The sequence below is a fragment of the Geotrypetes seraphini genome, chromosome 1 (genome assembly GCF_902459505.1).
Source record: "Geotrypetes seraphini chromosome 1, aGeoSer1.1, whole genome shotgun sequence".
NCBI lineage: Eukaryota > Metazoa > Chordata > Amphibia > Gymnophiona > Dermophiidae > Geotrypetes > Geotrypetes seraphini.
The window spans coordinates 473673850-473695563 of NC_047084.1; the positions used below are offsets into that span (position 1 = coordinate 473673850).

Below are 21714 nucleotides of genomic sequence, written 5' to 3' on the forward strand. Positions count from 1 at the left end.
TGGGCCCCCTGGTCTCTCTCTCTTCTTCTAACTAGTGCTGCCCGATTCACTGATTCACTTCAGTGAATCGGTTCATGTTCTTAAAAAATTGGGCTAGCTGATTCAGTGACAAACTCTCCTCCCCGCACACCTTCGAGCCTCCTAGAGCAAGAGCAGGAGCGGCAAAGCTCTGGCAGTGAAAAGCCTGTCCTAAGCGCTGCCTCTTGCTGGCCGTCCACTGCCGCTGCTGCTCCTGCTTTAGGAGGCCCGACGTCAGAGATCACAATGGTGGTAGGGGGGGAAGGGGGAGTCAGTCAGGAAGTTATGTGGGTACCCTTGGCTCTGCAGCTTTAGGGGGCTCCCCGAAGGCCAGCATGTTTTCCCATTCTTTCCATCGTCGGCCAGCTTCCCCCTGGCCTCCCGGTTTCACCTTAAAAACTAATTACAGTCTGCAGAGGATCGCCGGTGATATAGCGATTCTATCAGGCTGACGTCAGCCTCAGCTGCAAGTTCCCTCTGCTGCGATCCATCCCAGACCAAAACAAGATGCGATGACAGAGGGGCGGGACCACAGAAGAGGGAACATGTGGTGGAGGTCAATGGCAGCCTGCTAAAATGGCTACAGCATGATTGATTTTTGCAAACTGTAATTATTTTTGAAAGTGAGACAGGGAGGCCCGGAGGAAGCCAGAAGACGGTGGAGAGAAGGGGGAACCATGCTGGCCTATGGGGAGGCCCTCTGGTGTAGCTATTAGAAGTACACAGAAGGAGGGAAGGGAAGAAATAATGGGTCTGAAAACAGAGGAGAGTGAGAGAGATGGTGGATAATCGGATGGAGAGAGGGAAGAAAAGAAAAGGGAGAGAAGTTGGACCCAAGTGATGGTGTGGAGGGAGGTGATAATGATACTTGATAGGAGGGTAGTTGGAAAGAAAAAAGGAGAAATGGTGGACCCTAGGGTGGTGGGGAAGGAGGGAGGAATGTTGGATGATAGTTGAGAAAAGGAGAGATGGTGGATCTGGGGATGGTGGGATTCATCGCTGCAGCTGCTCTTTCATTCTTTGAGCCACCAGCAGCGTGAGTGAAGTAAACACATTGCCTTCCGTGGCTGAAAGCTTTCCCTCTGCTACTGCTTCCTGGTCCTGCTTAAGTGTAAAGCAATAGCAGATAGAAAGCTTCACTTATGCTGCCGGTGGCCTGAAGATCGTGTACTACCTTATTGGATCCCATGGAGAGGAACGCAGGGGGTGGGGGGTTACTGGAAGATCACAGTGGGGGGAGGTCATTAGAGAAATGCTGGACTGTGGGAATGGAGATGAAAAATAGCCAAAATGCCAGACCTCCAAGGGAGGGAAGGGAAGGACAGAGATGGAAGATGGATGGTGAGCACGGAGAAAGGAGACCCTGGCAAGCAAGTTATCAGAAGACAAATAGAAACCAGAGCCTGGGACTAACATGATTTGAATAATGGCCAGACAACAAAAGGTAGAAAAAAATAATTTTATTTTCTGTTTTGTGATTACAATATGTCATATTTGAAATGTGTATCCTGCCAGAGCTGGTGTTAGTCAGAGAACATGAGTTAGGACCTAACAGAGAGAGGAAAAGTCTTGCTTATTTTGTTTACACCACAGCACCAGTGTGGATAGAAGAGGCTACAAAATAAACATGCCAGGACGTTTGAAAAAATAAAATAAAATACCCAATTGGGCAGGTAAATCGAATCGAAAAAATTTTCCATGAATCGGGCAGCACTACTTCCAACTAGCATAGATTGCCTCAGCATCACCTCTCCCACAATAGTCTGGGTAAATGGACTATTTTGAAACCATTCATGTTTTCCGATAGTTAAAAAATATCTACTTGTGTTTATGGCCTATCGTCTTGCTCCGACTACAACTGATGTTTAATATCTGTGCAAAAAAAAAAAAAGATCTTTTTAAGGCTTGTTATTAATTAAAAAAAAAAAAAAAAATCAGTGCTATTTACATTATCTGAAGTTCCAAGTCTTTTGTATGTTGAATAATGTAAATTCTTTTCATCCAAAGGAAGTGCCTGAATATCATAGTCTTTTGGTTCTGTCTCTGGAATCCAGTGCCTTTAAAAAAAAAAAAGTGAGTTGATTACTACTTTTAAGAATAAGTTTGTTTTGCTGTTGATTCAATAAAAAGCTAAACCTCTCGATGGCATCCTTTCAGAGCCAGTCTAGTTCCAAAAGGCAAATGTTACTCACCTGCAGCAGGTGTTCCAAGGACAGTAAGACATAAAGTTCACAATTTAGTGACATCACCAACAGAGCCCTGGTGCAGACAATACCCAGCATTTCTCTAGTTTCTGGAAGCTTTTGGCAGGCCCAACTACATGTGCCCATCGCTGGTGATAGTGATGGGCATATGCGCAGAATAAAATAAATAAATAAAATCAAGCTACTGTCAAATCACTGATGTCAAGAGATCCCCCCCCAAACCGGCAATGGGAGAGATGCTCACTACCACCCACCCCCAACAGCAGGAGAGATGCCCACTCCCTCCCGTCAGTGCATCTGGGGAGGGGCCTAAGGCTCTGACTGACCAAGATGCTAAGGCCCTTCCCATAGGAGGGGCCTTAAACAACCTGGGCTAATCTATTTTGTAAATAGAATATATCAGATTTAAAATATTTATCCTGCTAGAGCTGGTGTTAGACATAACTGGGGACTGCAAAACCCAGGCTGTGCTTCTTTAGCTTCCGCTGGCTTAAGGCTCTCTCTGACAAGGAGGAAGTTGTCCTAGTTGCACTACCCTAACACTATTCCTTCCATGTATGACTGAAGTATTCAGTTAGCTTGATTTTTCTATGTAGCATTCTGTAGTAATTTGACTTCAGTTTTCTTGATAGCGGAGGGGATATTTGTGAGGGGGAGGAGAGGGGAGACAGGGGTTTTGTTGATCCTTGCTCTATATTATTTGTGATTTATATAATATTATGACAATTGTATAGAATATTGTTTCTTTTTATACTTTAATAAAATAAGTTCAGTATAAAACTATTCAATGCTTGTGAGGATGGGAACAGATGGTTTGTGAGGATGGGGCGGGGACAGGGACCGAGCTCCTGAGGAGGGGGACAAATATTTTCCGTGTCATTCTCTAGTGGGCATCTCTTCTGCCAATATTCAATTTGGATTTTTTTTTTTTAATTATTTTGGAGGGGGGGTCTGAGCTGTCAAACCTTACTTTCCTGTAAGTGCCTGAGCCAGTCAGCGCTCAGGCACTGACAGGAAGTAAGGCAATGAAAGCTCAGACTTGTCTGCAAATTTTGGCCACAAATGTGGCACAACGAGGTTAGAGAATCACTCGGCAATTATAGAGAATCGCTAGGAGTGATCATTTTAAAATTAATTACCTTGTTGTACTACATTTGCATGGCAGTATCGAAGACTGCTAGAAAACTCAGAAAAGACCTCAGTAAGCCATTTTGCTAATCCTCCACAAAAATACATGCATGCTAAACCGGCTGGGACTGGTTTAGCGAGCACATTAAAGGCAGATTTTAGTTCTGAGAATCTGCCCAATATCTGTATGAAAAGGTGAGTTTTATGTGCTTTATTAACTTCCAGGAGGGTTGGAAGATTCTTGATATGTAAGGGCAGATCATTATGCAGTTTAGGACCTATATAAGGGGAGGCTGAAAACTGAGATAAACCTCAAATTTGTAATAGTAGCAGAAGAGACAATAGGTTATTGGCAGAATAGAGGGCACAGAAGGGAGCGCATGGTATAATGAGTTTACTAAGGTTCAAGGGCACAGGAAGAGATAATGATTTGCAGACCAAGGTTAACAAGTTGAATGTGAGTAGAAGCCAATGTTCTAATTTGAGAAAAGGGATCACTGTGATCAAAGCAATAGCCAAATTAAAGAGTTTAAACTGCTGTCGTCATGGACTGTAATCTCTTTAGTGAGTTAAATGAACGTCCAGCATACGGGTTGCAGTAGGCCAAAAGAGAAATAACCATGGCATGAATCAGCAAATGGAGAAGAGTGTGGGATAAAAATGATTGAATGGACATAATAGCTGTAAAGAAAAGAAGGCAGCATGGATAAAGAAATTGATCTGAGGTTTACAGCTTGAGTGTCAAAGATGATGCCCAAAAGTTTATCAGTGTCCAAATATCTGAGCTGATCGTCAATAAATGGTGGAAGGGCGATAAGATTAGAAGAGGAGGGAAAACAAATGCATTCATTTGGGATGGCGGGGTTACCGTTAGAGCAAGAAGGTTCTCCTTAAGCCATATTGATTTTCTATTTAGAGTTTAGGTAAAGATTTTACCCAGATGGAACTTTAAGTACCTCCACTTTAGCCCATATGACCCAGAACATGCAGGTATATTCACCAGTTGTATAGGAGAGTTGATCTTCCATAGGTCATGACATTTTGGGAACGTAAACTCAGAGAGCCTTTACGCTCCCTCGTGTCCAGTAATGGCCACAGCAGCTCCATAGCACCTAACCCCTCCTCTTAGCAAGCCTCCCCGGTCAAAGCTAGAGTCTCCTCCCCCGCGGGTTCCGGAATGCCTGCACCTGCGCGAGTCTTCGCCCACCTCCGTCACTATAGGCACACTCGCGCACAAATCCACTTCCCTTCTCTACCGCCGCTCCACGCACAGTTAACAAAAAAAATAATAATAATTCTCCTTCCTTATCTTCGCCCTTGGTTGAAGCTCATTTCATTACTGATTCGCCGTTATTGATAGGTCGAGGGTCTCACGAACAAAACTAAATCAAGCTCTTAGGATGCAAGAGAGGAATAACAAGGAGCTCTCAACTAGCTTGCAGCACGTCACCGTGGCAACCCGGCTCGCCCAGACGGCTATGTATGAACCTGCCTGATCTGAGATCCCTCCGCGTCTAGTACCCTCCTCTCAGAAGGGCGGGGGAGATTTGAGAGAACCGATTCTTCCCATACAAAGGGATTGTCCGCGAGCCCAGATTGGTTTGTTTGGTTGTGTGGAAGGGACCGACTGCTAGATTCTTTCTTACTTCTCTTTGTGGAGCCAATAGGGTAGGCTAAACCAGTGTTTCTCAACTTCTTCAAGCCAAGTACCCCCTTAGTCGAACAAATATCAACCAAGTACCCTGCCCCCAAATTAGCAGTACTAATAGTAATGCAATTTCTTCCATTCATTTTTTATATACACACAATATAATCTTAATAATGGTAACCACAAAATTAAACTACACAAAGCACACTGTATGCAGAGAAATTTTTAATTATTTCTATTCTGGGGTTTTTTTTGTTTTTTTTTTCAAAGAGGTGGAGGCAAATGACTTTATAATATGCAATGTCACCTCAGTAATTGCTACAAAAAAAAAGACAAATACAGTCAAACCTCGGTTTGCAAATGTTTTGCAAAATGAGTAAAACAGGAACAAATCGTGCCTTGCAAACCGAGCATTGACTCGATTTGCGATCCCGCCCCCCCCCCCCCCCTTGAGAACTGGCATCACCTGCCCAAACACAAGCCCTTACCCCGATCTGGCACCGGCACACAGCACCAACCCACAGGACATGCCGGGGGCACGAAGATCCCACCTCTTGCCTGGCTGGGCCTTCAGCATCTGCACATGCTCAAGGCCTTCTGGCTCCCGCTCTCTTAGTGGTGGGGGATGCCGGTGGCCTCGGTGGTGGGGGGGGTGAGGTGGAGCAACACCGGTGACTTCGGGGGGGGGGGGGGCAGAATGAATCAAGCGAGTTTCCCTTACTTCCTTTGGGGAAACTCGCTTTGATATATGAGCACTTTGGTTTACGAGCATGCTTCTGGAATGAATTATGCTCGTAAACCAGGGTTCCACTGTATACCCAATCCAATCTTTTTACAAAACTGCAATGTTTTTTAGTGCAGGCTGGCACACTGAATGTTCTGCGCTGCTCCCAATGCTCATAAAGTTCCTATGACCGTCAGGAGCAGCACATTCTGTGCGCTGGCCTGCACTAAAAACCACTATTGTGGCTATGTAAAAGGAGCGGAAAGTGCAAAATGTAGACAGCAGATATAAATTCTCAAAACTGACACATTTTGATCACTAAATTCATAATAAAATCATTTTCCCTACCTTTGTTGTCTGGTGATTTTTTTATTTCTAATCATCCTATCCCAGTCTCTGTTTGCACTTCCTTCTGTCTCTGCTCTTAACTGTGTTTCCAGGGCCTTCTTATCCATTGGCTGTTTTTCTCTTCTTCACTTTCTACCTTACATCCATCTTTGGCATTCATTTTTCAAATTCAACTTTTTTCGATTTTTCTGCTTTCTTCTCAAAATCTACCTTTTCATGTCTTCCCTTCCTCTCTCCTCTCCTATTGTCTGACACTCCCCTTTTCTGTGGTCCAACATCTCTCTCCTTCCCTCCCTCCCCACAGTGGACTGACATAAGAACATAAGCAGTGCCTCCGCCGGGTCAGACCATAGGTCCATCCTGCCCGGCAGTCCGCTCCCGCGGCGGCCCAAACAGGTCACGACCTGTCTGAATCACCAGAAGGGGCTCCCTTGCCACCTTGGTTTCTCATTGAAGTCCTATCTTCCCATCGTAGTCCTAACCCTCCGGTCTTGCACATGCACGACCTGTTGGGTTTCTATACTTATTACCTGGTTAGCTTTCTATACTTGTGTTACATCCCAGCTCCTCCCTCAGTATCCCACGATCCCTTTATCCCTCAGAAATCCGTCCAATCCCTGTTTGAATCCCTGTACCGTACTCTGCCTGATCACTTCCTCCGGTAGCGCATTCCAAGTGTCCACGACCCTTTGGGTGAAAAAAAACTTCCTTGCATTTGTTTTGAACCTATCTCCCTTCAGTTTCTCCGAATGCCCCCTCGTACTTGTTGTCCCCTTCAGTCTGAAGAATCTGTCCCTATCCACCCTCTCTATGCCCCTCATGATCTTGAAGGTCTCTATCATATCTCCCCTGAGCCTCCTTTTTTCCAGAGAGAAGAGCCCCAGCCTATCCAACCTCTCGGCATATGGGCAGTGTTCCAGCCCTTTTACCAGTTTCGTTGCTCTCCTTTGGACTCTCTCAAGTACCGCCATGTCCTTCTTGAGGTGTGGCGACCAATACTGAACGCAGTATTCCAGATGTGGACGCACCATCGCTCGATACAATGGCATGATGACTTCCCGCGTCCTGGTTGTTATGCCCCTCTTTATGATGCCCAGCATCCTGTTGGCTTTTTTCGAGGCTGCTGCGCACTGTGCAGATGGCTTCAGTGATGCATCCACCAGCACACCCAAGTCTCTCTCAAGTCTGCTGTCTCCCAACAATGCCCCCCCCCCCCAATTTGTAGTTGAACAACGGGTTCTTTTTCCCTATATGCATGACCTTGCATTTTTCCACGTTAAAGCGCATTTGCCATTTGTTTGCCCAGTCTTCCAGCTTGTCCAGGTCCCTTTGCAGGTCCTCACACTCCTCCCTGGACCTAACTCTACCGCACAGTTTGGTATCGTCTGCAAATTTTATAACCTCGCACTTTGCCTCCTTTTCCAGGTCATTGATAAATATGTTGAAGAGTAACGGCCCCAGCACCGATCCCTGTGGCACACCGCTCGTGACTCCCCGCCAGTCAGAATATTGGCCCTTCACTCCGACCCTCTGCAGTCTACCCGACAACCAGTGCTTGATCCATCTGTGCACATCCCCTCCCACCCCGTGGTTCCACAGCTTCCTAAGCAGCCTTTCATGTGGCACCTTGTCAAAAGCCTTTTGAAAATCGAGGTAAATGATGTCTATGGGTTCCCCATTGTCCACCCGACTGCTTATTCCCTCAAAGAAGTACAGAAGGTTCGTTAGGCACGACCTTCCCTTACAGAATCCGTGCTGGCTTGTTCTCAGTAGGCCATTCCTCTCGATGTACTCGCAAATGCCGTCCTTGATCATAGCTTCCACCATCTTCCCTATAATTGAAGTCAGGCTCACCGGCCTGTAGTTCCCGGGGTCACCCCTCGATCCCTTCTTAAAGATAGGTGTGACATTCGCCAATTTCCAGTCCTCTGGTACCTCACCAGTTTTCAAGGATAGGTTGCAAACATGCTGGATTGTGCCCGCTATTTCTTGTCTTAGTTCCTTCAGAACCCTTGGGTGGATCCCGTCCGGGCCCGGTGATTTACCGCATTTTAACATGTCTATCTGTTTGAGGACATCCTCCTTACTTACCTCTATGTGCTCCAATTTTTCGGCCTGTTCCCCACTCATGAGCTCCTCTAAGTCCGGTATATTAGATGTGTCTTCGCTCGTGAAAACCGACGAGAAGAACGTGTTCAACCTCTCAGCTACCTCTTTATCCTCCTTAATCACTCCCTTCCTATCCCCATCGTCCAACGGCCCCACCTCCTCTCTCGCTGGTCGCTTCCCCTTTACGTAACTGAAGAATGCCTTGAAGTTTTTTGCCTCCCTGGCCAGCCCCTCTTCGTATTCCCCTTTCGCTTTTCTAACCTCTTAGTGGCATTCCTTTTGGCATTTCCTGTGCGCCTGGTGATTTTCCTCCGTTGGGTCCTTTTTCCATCTCCGGAAGGATACTTTTTTGTCATTTATTGCCCTCTTTACTTCAGTTGACATCCAAACCGGGTCCTTTGATCGCTTGTTCTTGCAGCCTTTCCTGAAACTGGGGACGTACATTCTTTGTGCTTCCTGCAGGGTGTCCCTGAATAGGGTCCAGGCGCTTCCCACAGTCTACATCCTAAAGATGTTTCTGAGCTTCCTCCCCACCATTTCCCTCATAGCAACATAGTTCCCTTTCTTGAAGTTGAGCGCAGTTGTTGCGGTCCTCCTTACTATGGGTGTCCCCCTTTCTAATGTGAATCTGATCGCGTTGTGATCACTGTTGCCTAGTGGTCCTCCCACTTCTACCCCTCTTGCAGGCCCCCCTAATCTCTCTCCTTCATTTCCTCCCTTTCCACGGTCTGGCATATCTCACCTTCCTTCCTCCTTTCAGGCCCCCCTCCCAGGCCAACATTTCTCCCTCCTTTCCTTCCACCAGTCCAACATTTCTTTCTCTCTGCTTCTTCTCCTCCGGACCTCATGCCCTTCCCCAACCAACATCTCTCTGTCCTTCCAATAGTCCAACTTTTCACTCTGCACTCTCCCCCTTCCCCTGAGTGTGACATTTCTCCTTCCCTCCTTTTTACCCTCCCCAACATCTCTTCTTCTCTCTCTCTCCATGGGTCCAACACTTTCTGCCTCCTACACAGTTTCTCTCTCTCTTATATTACTCCTATAATTAAAAAAAATAAATATTTGTCCCGAGTTGTTTTATTTTTACAAACACCCCCCCCCCCCCCCCGCTCTCGACATGCATAGAACTCTTGAGTGTCGGAAGCAAAGCATTCATCACGCCGGCGCTAAAAACGTTTTATAAAAAGCGGAGTTAAATAGCAAAGCCATTAATTCTCAGCCATTCACCCCAGAGAACAAATCTATACGACGTGCAGCAAGCGAAACAGATCACATCTCTTCTACCAGCCTAGGAAGAGGATCGTGTACTAGGCGCCCGCAAGAGAAGAAGATAAGGAGGAGCTGAGTCCACCCTCAAGCTCCACCTCTCCCCTTTTCCCCTCCCTCCAGTAAACAGAGTTGACCTCGAGTTGCCCCGGAAGTCGTCACCGGCTCGCGCTTTGCCGCCTTGCCTGGCTCGGTTAGCGTAACGATGGCCGAGTGGAAGGAGGAGGTGGATGTGCTGGTGCAGCGTGTGGTACGGGACATCAACAGTGCCTTCCAGAAGAACCCCAACATGTGAGTTCGGGGGCGGATTCTGGAACGGGATGAGGTCGGGGGTTGTTACGTCATGGCCTCAGCAAGAGCGGGCGCTGGGAGTTCCCGGGAAGCCCCTCCCCTGTGTGGCTTGGAATTGCTCTATTGCTGCTGCTTCCATGCGCCTATTAACGGGGTTATTGCGTGCATGCGTTTCATAAGAAAACGAAAAGTATGGGGGGGGGGGGGGAGAACAATTCCGTGATGAGAAACTTTTTTCTAAACTTTTGGTGTGCGAATGTTAAAGCAAGTGGCTGACCGTGAGAGGTTAGTTTATTCAGTAGCTTGATCTGCTGGCTTTTCGATCACAAAAAGTGAGTTCCCTGAGAGCGGGGTTAAGTGTTAGTCCCTCCTGTTGAGCTAGCTATGTGCTGTTAGCCGTAAAAGTTTGGAAAAGGAAGGATACAGGGTCATGATGGTATAGTGAGGTGGTGAACATCGGCGAACACTAAACTGGAGCCACTATCCTGTGAGGAAATCCTCGTGGCGACCCAATATAACAATTCAAGTTTATTAAACTGTGACCTTGTCAGTACCTGGCTTTCCATGATTACTGTGGTACAGATAAAGATATAAGCAGGGTCACTAGTTAGTGGTAATGGTGTGTTATCTGCGTTTCGGGTTGTATTCTGTCATATAATTGGGATAAATAAGCCCTGGGACCATAACCAACTATTAAATATTTTTAATCTCCTTGTCTTGTAGCTGCGCCCTACCCCCCCCCCCCCCCCCGCACACTCCTCAGTCTCCCCTTACAACCCCTTCCCAGCAAGCTCCTGCTTCCAGCTGTTCCTCCTTTGTGTTTCTTTGGGTCTCTGTTCTGATTCTACCAGATGTGTTGTCATTTCCCCCTGCCCTACCCTGTAAAGCTTTGACTTCATCTCTGTCAAGTTTCTAATACTACTGCATTAGCTTCTCCACAGATTTTCACTATCCTATGTTTCTGGATTTTCTGATGTTCTGGATGCTTCCACCCCTACTGCCTTTTGAATGCTGCTGTTCCCCTCCCACGTCTGTCTGGCCCCACCAGTTCGTCATAAAGCCTGGCTTATAGTAAACGGAACATAAGATTTGCCACTGCTGGGTCAGACCAGTGGTCCATTGTGCCCAGCAGTCTGCTCACGTGGCGGCCCTTAGGTCAAAGACCGGTGCCCTATTTGAGTCTAGCCTTACCTGCGTATGTTTTGTTCTAGTAGGAACTTATCCAACCTTTTCTTGAATCCCTGCAGGGTGCTTTCCCCTATAACAGCCTCCGGAAGAGCATTCCAGATTTCTACCACTCTCTGGGTGAAGAAGAACTTCCTTATGTTTGTACAGAATCTTTTCCTTCTAACTTTACGAGTGCCCGATTGTTCTCTTCACCTTGGAGAGGATGAACAATCTCTCTTTCTCTACTAGGTCAATTCCCTTCAATATCTTGAATGTTTCAATCATGTCCCCTCTTTTCAAGGGAGAAGAGGCCCAGTTTCTCTAGCCTCTCATTGTGTGACAACTCCCCCAGTCCCTTAACCATTTTTGTCGCTCTTCTCTGGACCCTTTCAAGTAATACAATGTCCTTTTTCATGTACAGCGACCAGTGTTGGATGCAGTATTCCATGTGGGGGCGTATCATGGCCCAGTATAATGGCATGATAACCTTTTCAGATCTGTTCGTGATCCCCTTTTTAATCATTCCTAGCATTCTGTTTGCCTTTTTCGCCACCACTGCCACACATTACGCAGACGGTTTCATTGACTTATCTATAAGTACTCCCAAGTCTCTTTCCTGGGGGCTCTCTCCGAGTATAGCACCGGACATCCTGTATTCATGCATATGATTTTTGTTACCGACATGCATCACCTTAAACTTATCCACATTGAACCTCATTTGCCATTTCGTGGCCCATTCCTCGAGTGTATGTCTCGTTGTAGGTCTTTGCAATCCTTCTGTGTCCTCACTACTCTGAATAACTTTGTATCATCTGCAAATTTAATCACCTCACTCATCTAGGACCTTCTAGTTCGTTTATAAATATGTTGAACAGCACAGACCAGAGCACTGAACCCTGCGGCACTCCACTCATGACGCTTTTTCAGTTCGAGTATTGTCCATTCACCCCCCACTCTCTGATTCCTATCCTCCAACCAGTTTTTAATCCACGTCCACGTGAGTATATCACCCTTGATTCAACGGCTTGCAATTTTTCGAAGTAGAAGTTTATGCGGAACCTTGTCGAACACCTTCTGAAAATCTAGATATACAATGTCGACTGGGTCACCCTTGTCTATCAGTTCATTTACTCCTTTGAAGGAGAGCAGTAAGTTTGTCAAGCAAGATCTTCCTTTGCTGAAGCTGTGCTGGCTAGTCCTCATCAGTTTGTGTCCGTCAAGGTGATCGATGATGCAGTTCTTTATCAGCCCCTCTACCATCTTTCCCGGTATCAAAGTCAGACTCACTAGTCTGTAGTTTCCCAGATCTCCCTTGGAACTTTTCTTGAAGATCTGCTCATAGAGGGGCCCACTTTTAAAAATATGGTTAGTGCCTGATTTACATGCACCTTATTGTGCACTGAATGTGCTAAAGATGGCCAAAAGTTGTATTGAAATTAGGGCTGCATTTTGTTTAAAATTATTAATTGTGATTAGTTGCACATAAGAATTCTATCAAGTGTCGGAGCAATTAGCATTCCGGGCCACGGTAGAAACCTTTACTGTGGCTTAGTAAAAGAGGGCCTAAATATTCTGCTACAATACACAGAAGGAAATGATGTCTCATAATACTAACATTTTACTGCCAGGTCACAGGCAGTGTAGAAGGTTTTCAGGAGATTTTTTTTTGTCAATTTTTTCACATTGAACTATGGATTTTATCTTATACAAGTGGAAGGAGACTCCTGCAAGTTCTAAACAAAAGTGCACAAATCTGACCAAAAACAAAAATGAAAGCACATATTGACGCCTGGTTTTTTGCTCTTAAATGTGAGCCTTTCAAAACTTTAAAGTTTAGTTTATTAGATTTTTGCTAAACCACCTTTCTTTCATAAAATCAAAGTGGTGTACATTCTAAAATCAGGACAAAGAACTCCAATATATAAAACCATAGTAAATAGTAAAAGAGGGAGGAAGTAATGTCACTGAAGCAGCTAAGTCTAGAGCTCCAATCTAGCCCTGAGCAAATCTCCAAAACATTTGGTGTGCATTTGGCTGGAAACACTCTTTGCAGCAGTGGTGGCTGAACGAATGGGGAGCCCATGGCCATGAATGACACCGGTGAGAAGTAGTCGAGTCACAGTGCATGTGGCAGGGGACTGATGGAGGAGACCAGTAGACAGCTCGTGCCAGATGTAAGAGTGTTGGGAATCCCCAGAATTACTCTCAACGGGGATGGAGGGGCAGGATCTGCTCACGAAGGCAGACATGCAGCAGTGGATCCAAGAGGTGATGTCAGAAATATTGGCAGTTGTGCAGGTGCGTGAGGCTTTGCAGGAGCTTCAGGCCAACCTCATTGAATTGGGGACATGTGGATGTCATGGAATCTAGGTTGGACAGTTGTGAGAAGGGTATGACTGGAGTACAGCAGAAGATAGGAGTACCGGGTGCTGTTGTATAAGCTGGAGGATTTACAAAACTGCACCCGTAGAAACAACTTTAGGGTGCAGGGCTACTGGAGCCTGAAGCCTATAGGGATGTCCAGGAGACAGAGTCTAAATTGTTGTGGTAGTTACTCGAGGATGAGACGCTGGACCTGAGCATTGAAAGAGCCCATCGGGTCTTGGGTCCTCAGGTGGCAGATAGACTTAAGGACATAGTGATTTGCTTGCAGAGTTTCATTCTCAAGGAAAGGGCCCTGCGTCAGGCCCAAGAGCTCGGCAAGGTTACTTGGGAGGGTAATCACTTGGAGTTTTACCAGGACTTAGTAGCCAGCACTCACTAGAAACGTTGTTCCTTTAAAGATGTCACCCAAACACTAACTGGAGCAAATGTGTGATATATATGGACATACCCGTTTGGACTTCTTATTACTATCAATGGCGTGCATACCAAAGTTTCCTCATTGCGAAAAGGCTTTTAGGTACATGAAGCTTGGATCCTTGGGCTGAATGGCTTTACAGTAAAATACTATAAGCATTTTCAAGATCTGCTTTTGCTGCCCTTTTTACACTTTTTCAGTTCAATAGAGCAGTGGTTCCCAACCCTGTCCTGGAGGAACACCAGGCCAATTGGGTTTTCAGGCTAGCCCTAATGAATATGCATGAAGCAAATTTGCATGCCTATCACTTCCATCATATGCAAATCTCTCTCATGCATATTCATTAGGGCTGGCCTGAAAACCCGATTGGCCTGGTGTTCCTCCAGGACAGGGTTGGGAATCACTGCATTAGAGGGTTGCACTCCACTGTCCTTCTTTATGCATCTAGCAGAGGTCATGATTCTTCCTAAGGAGGGGAAGGACCTGCTGAATTGTGCCTCTTGCCACCCAATTTCTCTATTGGGAGTAGATACCAAAATCTTTATATGAGTTCTGGCGGACTGCTTGATGAGTTGGGTCTCTCGTCTTGTATACCCAGACCAATCTGGTTTTGTTGCAGGCTGGCAAGTAGGCGATAATATTTGGAGGGTGTATAACTTATGAGAGACAGTCTGGTGGTTTCAACAGGGGATAGTATTTTGTCAATAGATACTGAAAAGGTCTTTGATCGAGTCTCCTGGCCTTTTACATCTAAGGGTTTTGGAGTCTATTGGGTTGGAAACTTCAATGCATGAGTGGATTCAGATTCTTTACACTAATACAGTAGGATATATAAAAATTAATGGTAGCTACTCTAGAACTTTCTCCTTATATCAGGAAATGTGCCAGGGGTGTCCACTGTCGCTCATACTGTTTGCATTGGTGATTGAAGCTTTGGCTTAGAGAGTGCGTTATAATCCTAAAATCTCTAGAGCTCAAACATCCGGAGAGGAATATAAGATGAGTCTTTTCACGGATGATTTGCTTTTTACATTGCAGGATCCGGAAAGGTCTTTGATGACGATTAGGCTGAGTTGGACGATTATAGCAGAGTTCGGGTTTCCGGGATAATTTGAGAAAATCGGAACTGCTGAATGTGAACTTGCCAGTGGGAGCAGTAGAGCAGTTACAACAACGTTTCCCATTTAGGTGGGTCTGATTGTCCTTGTGTTATCTGGGAGTCCTTTTTGGACCCCTGGCTACGAATCTATAAGATCTCAATTATCCTTCACTGTTTCACCGCATTAGGACTGACTTGGACAGATGGGGAAGGATGTACTTTTCTTGATTAGGCCATATTGAAGTGGTAAAAATGATGATTTTGCCACAACTGTTTTATGTTTCGTTATGGGTGAGCCGTTCTATGTTGGATGGGTTACAGCACAGCGTCTTGCTATTTATCTGGGATGGTAGGTGCCCCAGGGTGGGGAAGCGGGTTCTTTATCTGGGCAGACCAAAGGGAGGCTTAGCAGTACCCAATTTGGTAAAATACTTTCAGGCTGCCTAATTAAGAGCACTTATTGAATGGCAAGCTCAGGTCCCGAAGCAGTGGGTGGAAATAGAGCAGACGACGGTGGTGGTGGGGAGTCCCCTTATTGCATCTTCCATGGGTTTCAAGGAGAGGTAGAGTACCAGGTGATTTGTCGTCTGTGGAGATGACTCTACGCATTTAGAGGACGGTGCAGGAGTTTTTGTTAGAGGCCAGTCAATATTCTTTGTTGGCTCTCTTCAGATTTAACCCAGAGTTTGCACCTTGCCGAGGCGAGGGGGTGTTTGTTCCTTGGGAGTCCAAGGGTTTGGTTTGTGCGGGACAATTGTGTGATGTGGCTCTGGGGTGAGTATGGCCTTTTTCTGAACTTCAGACCAAATATGGGTTGCTTTCTAAGGCTTTTTTTCCCTATTTACAGGTTACACATTATTTGCAGACATCAGGGCTTTTGCAGGAATTGCTTAGGATGAAAACTCCCTTTGAGAAATTAATTGTTCATCTCTACAGAAAGGGGCAATTTCAGCTATCTATAAAATGCTTGAATACGAGGGGGAGGTGCTCTTGCCCTTTATGAGAGAATGGGAAGGGAATTTAGGGTCTGCAATCACTTCTGTGCATTGGGACACTATATGGCGGGAGGTGTCTTCTTTGGGGATTGTGGCATTAATCGTGGAAAATGTACTTATGTATAAGGTTATTATATGCTGGTATTATATATCCCGGTGCTTTTAGCACAGATGGGGCAAAGTAGGGATGGACACTGCTGGAGAGGGTGTGGGGAGGTGGGGACTTATTTGCCAATGTGGTGGGATTGTGCTAAAATACAGGAGTTTGGAGGTTCTGTTTTTCAGGAAATCTCAAGGATATTATGTAAGGTTGTACCTGCTTCATAGCGACATGTGTTGCTTCAATGGCATGAGCTGGATTTGGAACAGGGGGAATCCAGCTTTTGTAAACTGGCCCTCACGGCTGCCAGACTTGTGCTTGCAGTCCGTTGGAACCAATCTGTTTCACAGGATTGGACGATGGTGGTACCGAAGCTGCAGTAGTGGCAGCATATGTATCAGCTGACTGCCCTCCAGCATGGCAAGAGATACGGATATGCTTCTATTTGGAGAAGCTTTACCTTGAGGGTGTAGGCTTTGGGCTATGGGTGGGTAAGAGGAGATGTAGTGGGGATTTTTTCTAGAGATTTAGTTGGAGCTATAAGAGTTGGAGAGTTGGGTCAAGGGGTTGGGGGTTGGGGTATTCTATAGTAGTGATGTTTGATATTGTGTTCATTGTAGCTCGCATATGCATCTTGTTTTTTGTGCGTTCATGATTGCAGCTTGTTTTCTTGTTTTGTTGCTGCTGTGTATGATACACACTTCTTGTACTTGCTGTGTTTTTGAATAAAAATATTTTTGAATAAAAATATTTCAATTTAAAAAAAACACAACTTAGTAAAAGAGTAGGACCCCCCTCTCCCCCCAATAATAACAGGCAAAGCTACTGGTCTTCCAACCTAGTGCAATTTGGAAATGCCAAAACAAATAAGTGCTGCTTTAAAACAATTGTTTTGAAAGACTTGTATTTAAAAATGTTAAACAGTGCCAATGTGTACTTGCACTTCAGGTTTGTCTGGATGTGCACAAAAGCTATATTCACTGCAAAACGTTTGTACACATTGTCCAGGTACTGTCCTCCCCTTACTTTCCCACTTTTAATAAACCGCAATAGAGCTTTCTACTGCAGCCCAGAGCGCTAAATGCTCCAACATTTATAGCATTCCTATAAGCATCGGAGCATGTAGTACTCCGGGCCGTGGTAAAAGAGGGCTTTTCTTTGTTAGCATAAATTAATTGTGCATATCATTTGCACATGATTTAATTTGAGCATTACTTAGCTATTTTGGGGGGCCCACTTTTGAACATCTGCCTCAAGGTTAGCTGGAGCAGTGAAGGACAAGAGATTTTATTAAAAAGTCAAAATTTTGAATGTTTTTTTGCTCAGTTCTTTCCTAGTATATATAATTTTTTAGTACGTATACCTAATTAATTGCTATTTTCTCCTGCCTTTTTTAATCCTGTTTTTCCTTCTCTACCAGATCCTCTCATTAGTTTTTCTATACCTTACCTCACCAAAAGTTCTTTACCTTACACCTGCTTCTCTTCCTGCATCTGGTCTTCCTTCTCTCTCCCTCTCTTTGTGTCCCTCTTTTTCTCTTTGTGCCCTTCTCTCTCCCTCTCTTTCTCTTTGTGTCCCTCTCTATTTTTTCTTCCTGCACTGGACCAGGAGAAATTGTGAGTCAGATTACAGAATAGGGAGACTAAAAGTTTGAACGAGGAAACCGAGAGCTGAAAGAAGGAGAAACTTCTATAGAAAATGGAAGAGGATGGAAATCTCCAGGAAAGACTTAATGGGATGGAGACAGGAGGAAAAGAGAAGGTGAAAAATATAAGGGGGGAAGCAACCTGAAAAAAGGTTGCATCTGGGCTACAAAAGAAAGTGTGAGAGGGGTAGGGCTGTACACCCACTGGGGAGCATCTCAGTCCAGCCAGCTTGTCAGCAAGCCAGGCTTAAGTGCTCTGCTTTCCTTAAGGCTTGCACACTCGCCACACTGCATCTCTAGCCCAGGAGCAGAGAAAGACAGGCACGTATCAGCGGACTTCATCACCAAGCCTTTAACACATTACTGTCCATGGGGTAGGGGTTCTACTCTCTTTTTCTCCATTCAGGGGGATAAAATGTTTCTGCCCTACTGGTTCTCCCACTGCTGCTTTGTCTGTTTCATTAAAAAATGTGATTAGTGTGTTCAAGCAATGCCATAATTTTTCCTTTTTTATTGGGAGGTAGGGGGCACAGCTTTCTTCTGTGTCTTTAGGCCTCCAGCTCAATTTGGAACAGTTTCTATTGCAAGAATTATAATAGTCTCTAATCTAAACCATCTGCTTCCACCATAGTACACGAATGCAGTGAAAGCAGCTTGTCTCGACTAGAGGTAGCAAATGGTAAATTAATTATACATAATGCAGTGCGTTATTTTTCCTTACTTTAGTAGCCCATCTTGCCCAGCAATTGGAGGTATAGCCACAGTTCTCTGCAGAAGTACCGTAAACACTTGTGCACTCCCCCCTAGCTTCTCTAACCCTGGCCTCCTAGTTGCTTACATTGTTATAACTGGCTTAATGGAAGGAGGGAGAGGCTTCAAGTATAGAGTTCACTGTAGCAGGAAAACATGAAAATGGCTTTCTTTAATTGCAGCGCAGAGCTTGAAACACTGCATAATCCTTATGAAAAAGACAGGAGTTTGCGTGGTTAGTAAGAGCATAGCTGTAATTTAACCTTGTTTTCTTGTTCTTTTCAGAGATGAGATTGGACTGATACCATGCCCTGAGGCAAGGTATAATCGGAGCCCAATAGTGTTAGTTGAAAACAAGCTGGGTGTGGAGAGCTGGTGCATCAAATTCCTTTTACCCTATGTTCACCACAGACTCCTCCTCTACAAGCAGAGGAAGCAGTGGCTGAACAGAGATGGTAGGTCTGTCTCCTCCTGGCTAGTTATACATAGGCTTAGTTTTGTTCCCTGTTCTCTCGCTATGATGTGTTTTAATTCTTAGGAAAGTGTTGGGATCAAAGTTGTTCCTGGAACCAGAAGAGATCTCTGGGAAACTTTTGTATTTCTAAGGAAAATGTCACAATTCATAAAAATATCTGCTTCTCAAAAAGTGTGGCATTTCTGCTAAGTCCCTCCCCCCCTTTTTTTTTTCTTTAACCCTTTGCCCCAGTCCAGCTTTCATCGTAGAAAAGGGAAGGAGAGCCTTGGGCTCACCTGATAGCTTTTTGTTTTTCTTTGTGAGGTAAAAAAACCCACTGATGTCTGGCACATGAGGCCCTAGAATTATTCAGAGTCTAAAGTGAAGCTGCCCCGTTGCATCATGAGAGGGTTCCCTACATAGCTATGATCAGTAGGAAGTCATTCCTGTCTCCCACTTGCCAGAATCAGTAAGGCAGAGGTTGATCAAACCTGCCTCTGGGGGCTGACATGAGATTGCTTAAAGAATGGTATTTCTTTTGAAGAAAGGAAACACAAGCTGATGCTTCTTGGGAATTTTTCCTTCTCATTTTCAAGATATTCAGTAAAACTGGTGCCAAGACATAGAAACATGATGGCAGATAAAGGCCAAATGGCCCATCTAGTCTGCCCATCCACAGTAACCATATAGAAACATGATGGCAGATAAAGTTGTATATGGTAACTGAATTGGCTCTTTTTTAACCATTTGGTGGGATCTCTACAAATGTGGTGCAGTGGTTAAAGCCACAGCCTCAGCAACCTGAGGTTGTGGGTTCAAATCCATGCTGCTCCTTGTGACCCTTGGCAAGTCACTTAATCCCTCCATTGCCCCAGGTACATTAGATAGATTGTGAGCCCACCAGGACAGACAGGGAAAATGCTTGAGTACCTGAATAAATTAATGTAAACCGTTCTGAGCTCCCCTGGGAGAATGATATAGAAAAATAAATAAATACAGTAAAACCTTGGTTTGCGAGCATAATTCGTTTCAGAAGCCTGCTTGTAATCCAAAACACTCATATATCAAAGCAAATTTCCCTATAAGAAATAATGGAAACACAGACGATTCGTTCCAAAACCCAAAAACTTTAATACAAAATACTATACGTACTTATATTGCAAGACCTCACTTGTTTAGAACAGTCACTACACTCCCGCAGCGTCAGAGAGAGAACCACCATCGGCTCAGTTGTGATAATGACACGTGTATACTGTATGTGCTCGTATTGCAAGATTTTGCTCATTTAGAACAGTCACTAGACTCTTGCAGCGTCAGAGAGAGAAGAACCATCGGCTCAGTTGTGATGTGTGTATACTGAATGTACTTGTATTGCAAGACATTGCTTGTATATCAAGTCAAAATTTAGTAAAATGTTTTGCTTGTCTTGCAAAACACTTGCAAACCAAGTTACTTGCAATCCAAGGTTTTGCTGTAAATGCATGCCACTGTACCATCAACACAAAGACTCAGCTGTTCTATGTGATATACAGAGTAACTATGAACTTCTGGGCAGGAAGATGAAATGAGCGTGGGAAACAAGAGGGGACAGGGTAGACTTTTTGGACCTGATTATAGTAAACTGGTGTTTTCGCAGAGGTTCATGTGGCAGGCAGCTGTGAGAAAACTTAAGAAAATAACTGTGTGTCTAGTGTTATGTTAACAAATATACTTGCACAGTATCTGTTTGCCACATTTTCCAGTAATGTAAAAAAAAGTTCCCTCTCCTAATTTCATATGTATCTCACTAAATAGTTTCTGATCGTAAAACAAAATATAATACTATATGTATTAGACAAAGAAAACCTGAGTAAACACACATTTTTTAATTAGTATTTTTATTCTAGGAATAAAGTTATCCATCACCCATTTGAAAAAGTAACTGTACCCTAAATTTAATAGAAGGTTAAACCATTTTAGCAGCAGCAATTGCAATCAACCACTTTCTATAATTTGATATCAGTCTTCGCTATGAGAAACCGTAGCCCACTCATCTTGCATAATTGTTTTAATTCAGATGCATTTGTAGATTTTTATGCATGAACTGTTTGTTTTGGGTCCTAACCCAACATTTCTATTGGGTTCAACTCAGGACTTTGACTAGGTCAGTCCAAAACTTTAATTGTTTTTCTCTTCTGCAGTTCAGATGTAGACTTGCTTTAGGCATCCTTTCCAGAATTTGCCCCTAAAGTTAGGTGTCCATAATGTGGCCGTCCAGCAACTTAGGCAGCCAACTAAATTGGATAATAAACCCAGTTAACAACTTTAACAAGCAATAATTAAAGTTAGACGGCCAAAGGCTGTGTGCGATTCACAAAATAGGCAGCCAGAGTTTTGTAGCCGCCCATTGGAAAAAGCAGCGCCTAACGGGCGTGGTTTTAATATGGACATCCACTTATAGAATTGCATAGTGCTCAGGGTCCTAATGCATCTATATTTTCACCTAAAATGTAGGTGTTCCAAAACCAGGTCTACTTTTGGATGTTAGTTGGGCACGAGATAGGTGGACGCGACTTAGGCATGCCGGAGGCATCCACATATAGGTGAACAGGGCTTCTATTTTTGGGGTAAAGAGGACTATTCTTTAATAATAATGGAAAAAGATGTTTAATAATACATTACTTAAGCAAAGCACATGAAAAAATATATATATATTACATACTAAACCTTCTATTTTTTTGGTTTAAAGAGGACTCCTCTTTGATAATAATCGAAAAAGATGTTTAATAATGCATTATGCAGAGAAAGACGAAAGGAAAAACTGCAGACACGATGTACAAAGCATCTGGCTACTTTATTAAAAGTTGATAAAATATAGTAATCTCAATAATTGTTCACATATGTGAAGTACAGTTCACGACATGGGCCATGTTTCAGAGAAACTCCTTCCTCAGGGGTCCAGACAAAATAGAATCACAATTACGGAGAA

General features: G+C 44.4%; 2 protein-coding genes across 5 annotated transcripts in view; one reads left to right on the forward strand and one right to left on the reverse strand.

Moving 5' to 3' along the window:
* Positions 1-6443, reverse strand: part of C1H9orf135 (chromosome 1 C9orf135 homolog) — a 63850-nt gene extending 57407 nt beyond the window's left edge. The window contains exons 1-2 of one of the 2 annotated variants that reach the window (XM_033924754.1): positions 6071-6443; positions 1967-2075 (exon numbers count right to left, since the gene is read on the reverse strand). In XM_033924754.1, coding sequence (XP_033780645.1) covers positions 1967-2075; positions 6071-6177 — 216 coding nt within the window. In that variant the 5' untranslated portion in view covers positions 6178-6443. Of the gene's footprint in view, positions 1-1966; positions 2076-4350; positions 4815-6070 lie in introns of those variants that run through there. The other variant, XM_033924746.1, reaches the window with a different exon arrangement.
* Positions 6444-9548: 3105 nt separating this feature from the next.
* The window catches only part of PTAR1 (protein prenyltransferase alpha subunit repeat containing 1), a 77496-nt gene continuing 65330 nt past the window's right edge, over positions 9549-21714 (forward strand). Inside the window, exons 1-2 of one of the 3 annotated variants that reach the window (XM_033924727.1) lie at positions 9549-9736; positions 18578-18747. In XM_033924727.1, coding sequence (XP_033780618.1) covers positions 9651-9736; positions 18578-18747 — 256 coding nt within the window. In that variant the 5' untranslated portion in view covers positions 9549-9650. Of the gene's footprint in view, positions 9737-9835; positions 10022-18577; positions 18748-21714 lie in introns of those variants that run through there. The other 2 variants (XM_033924717.1, XM_033924735.1) reach the window with 2 other exon arrangements.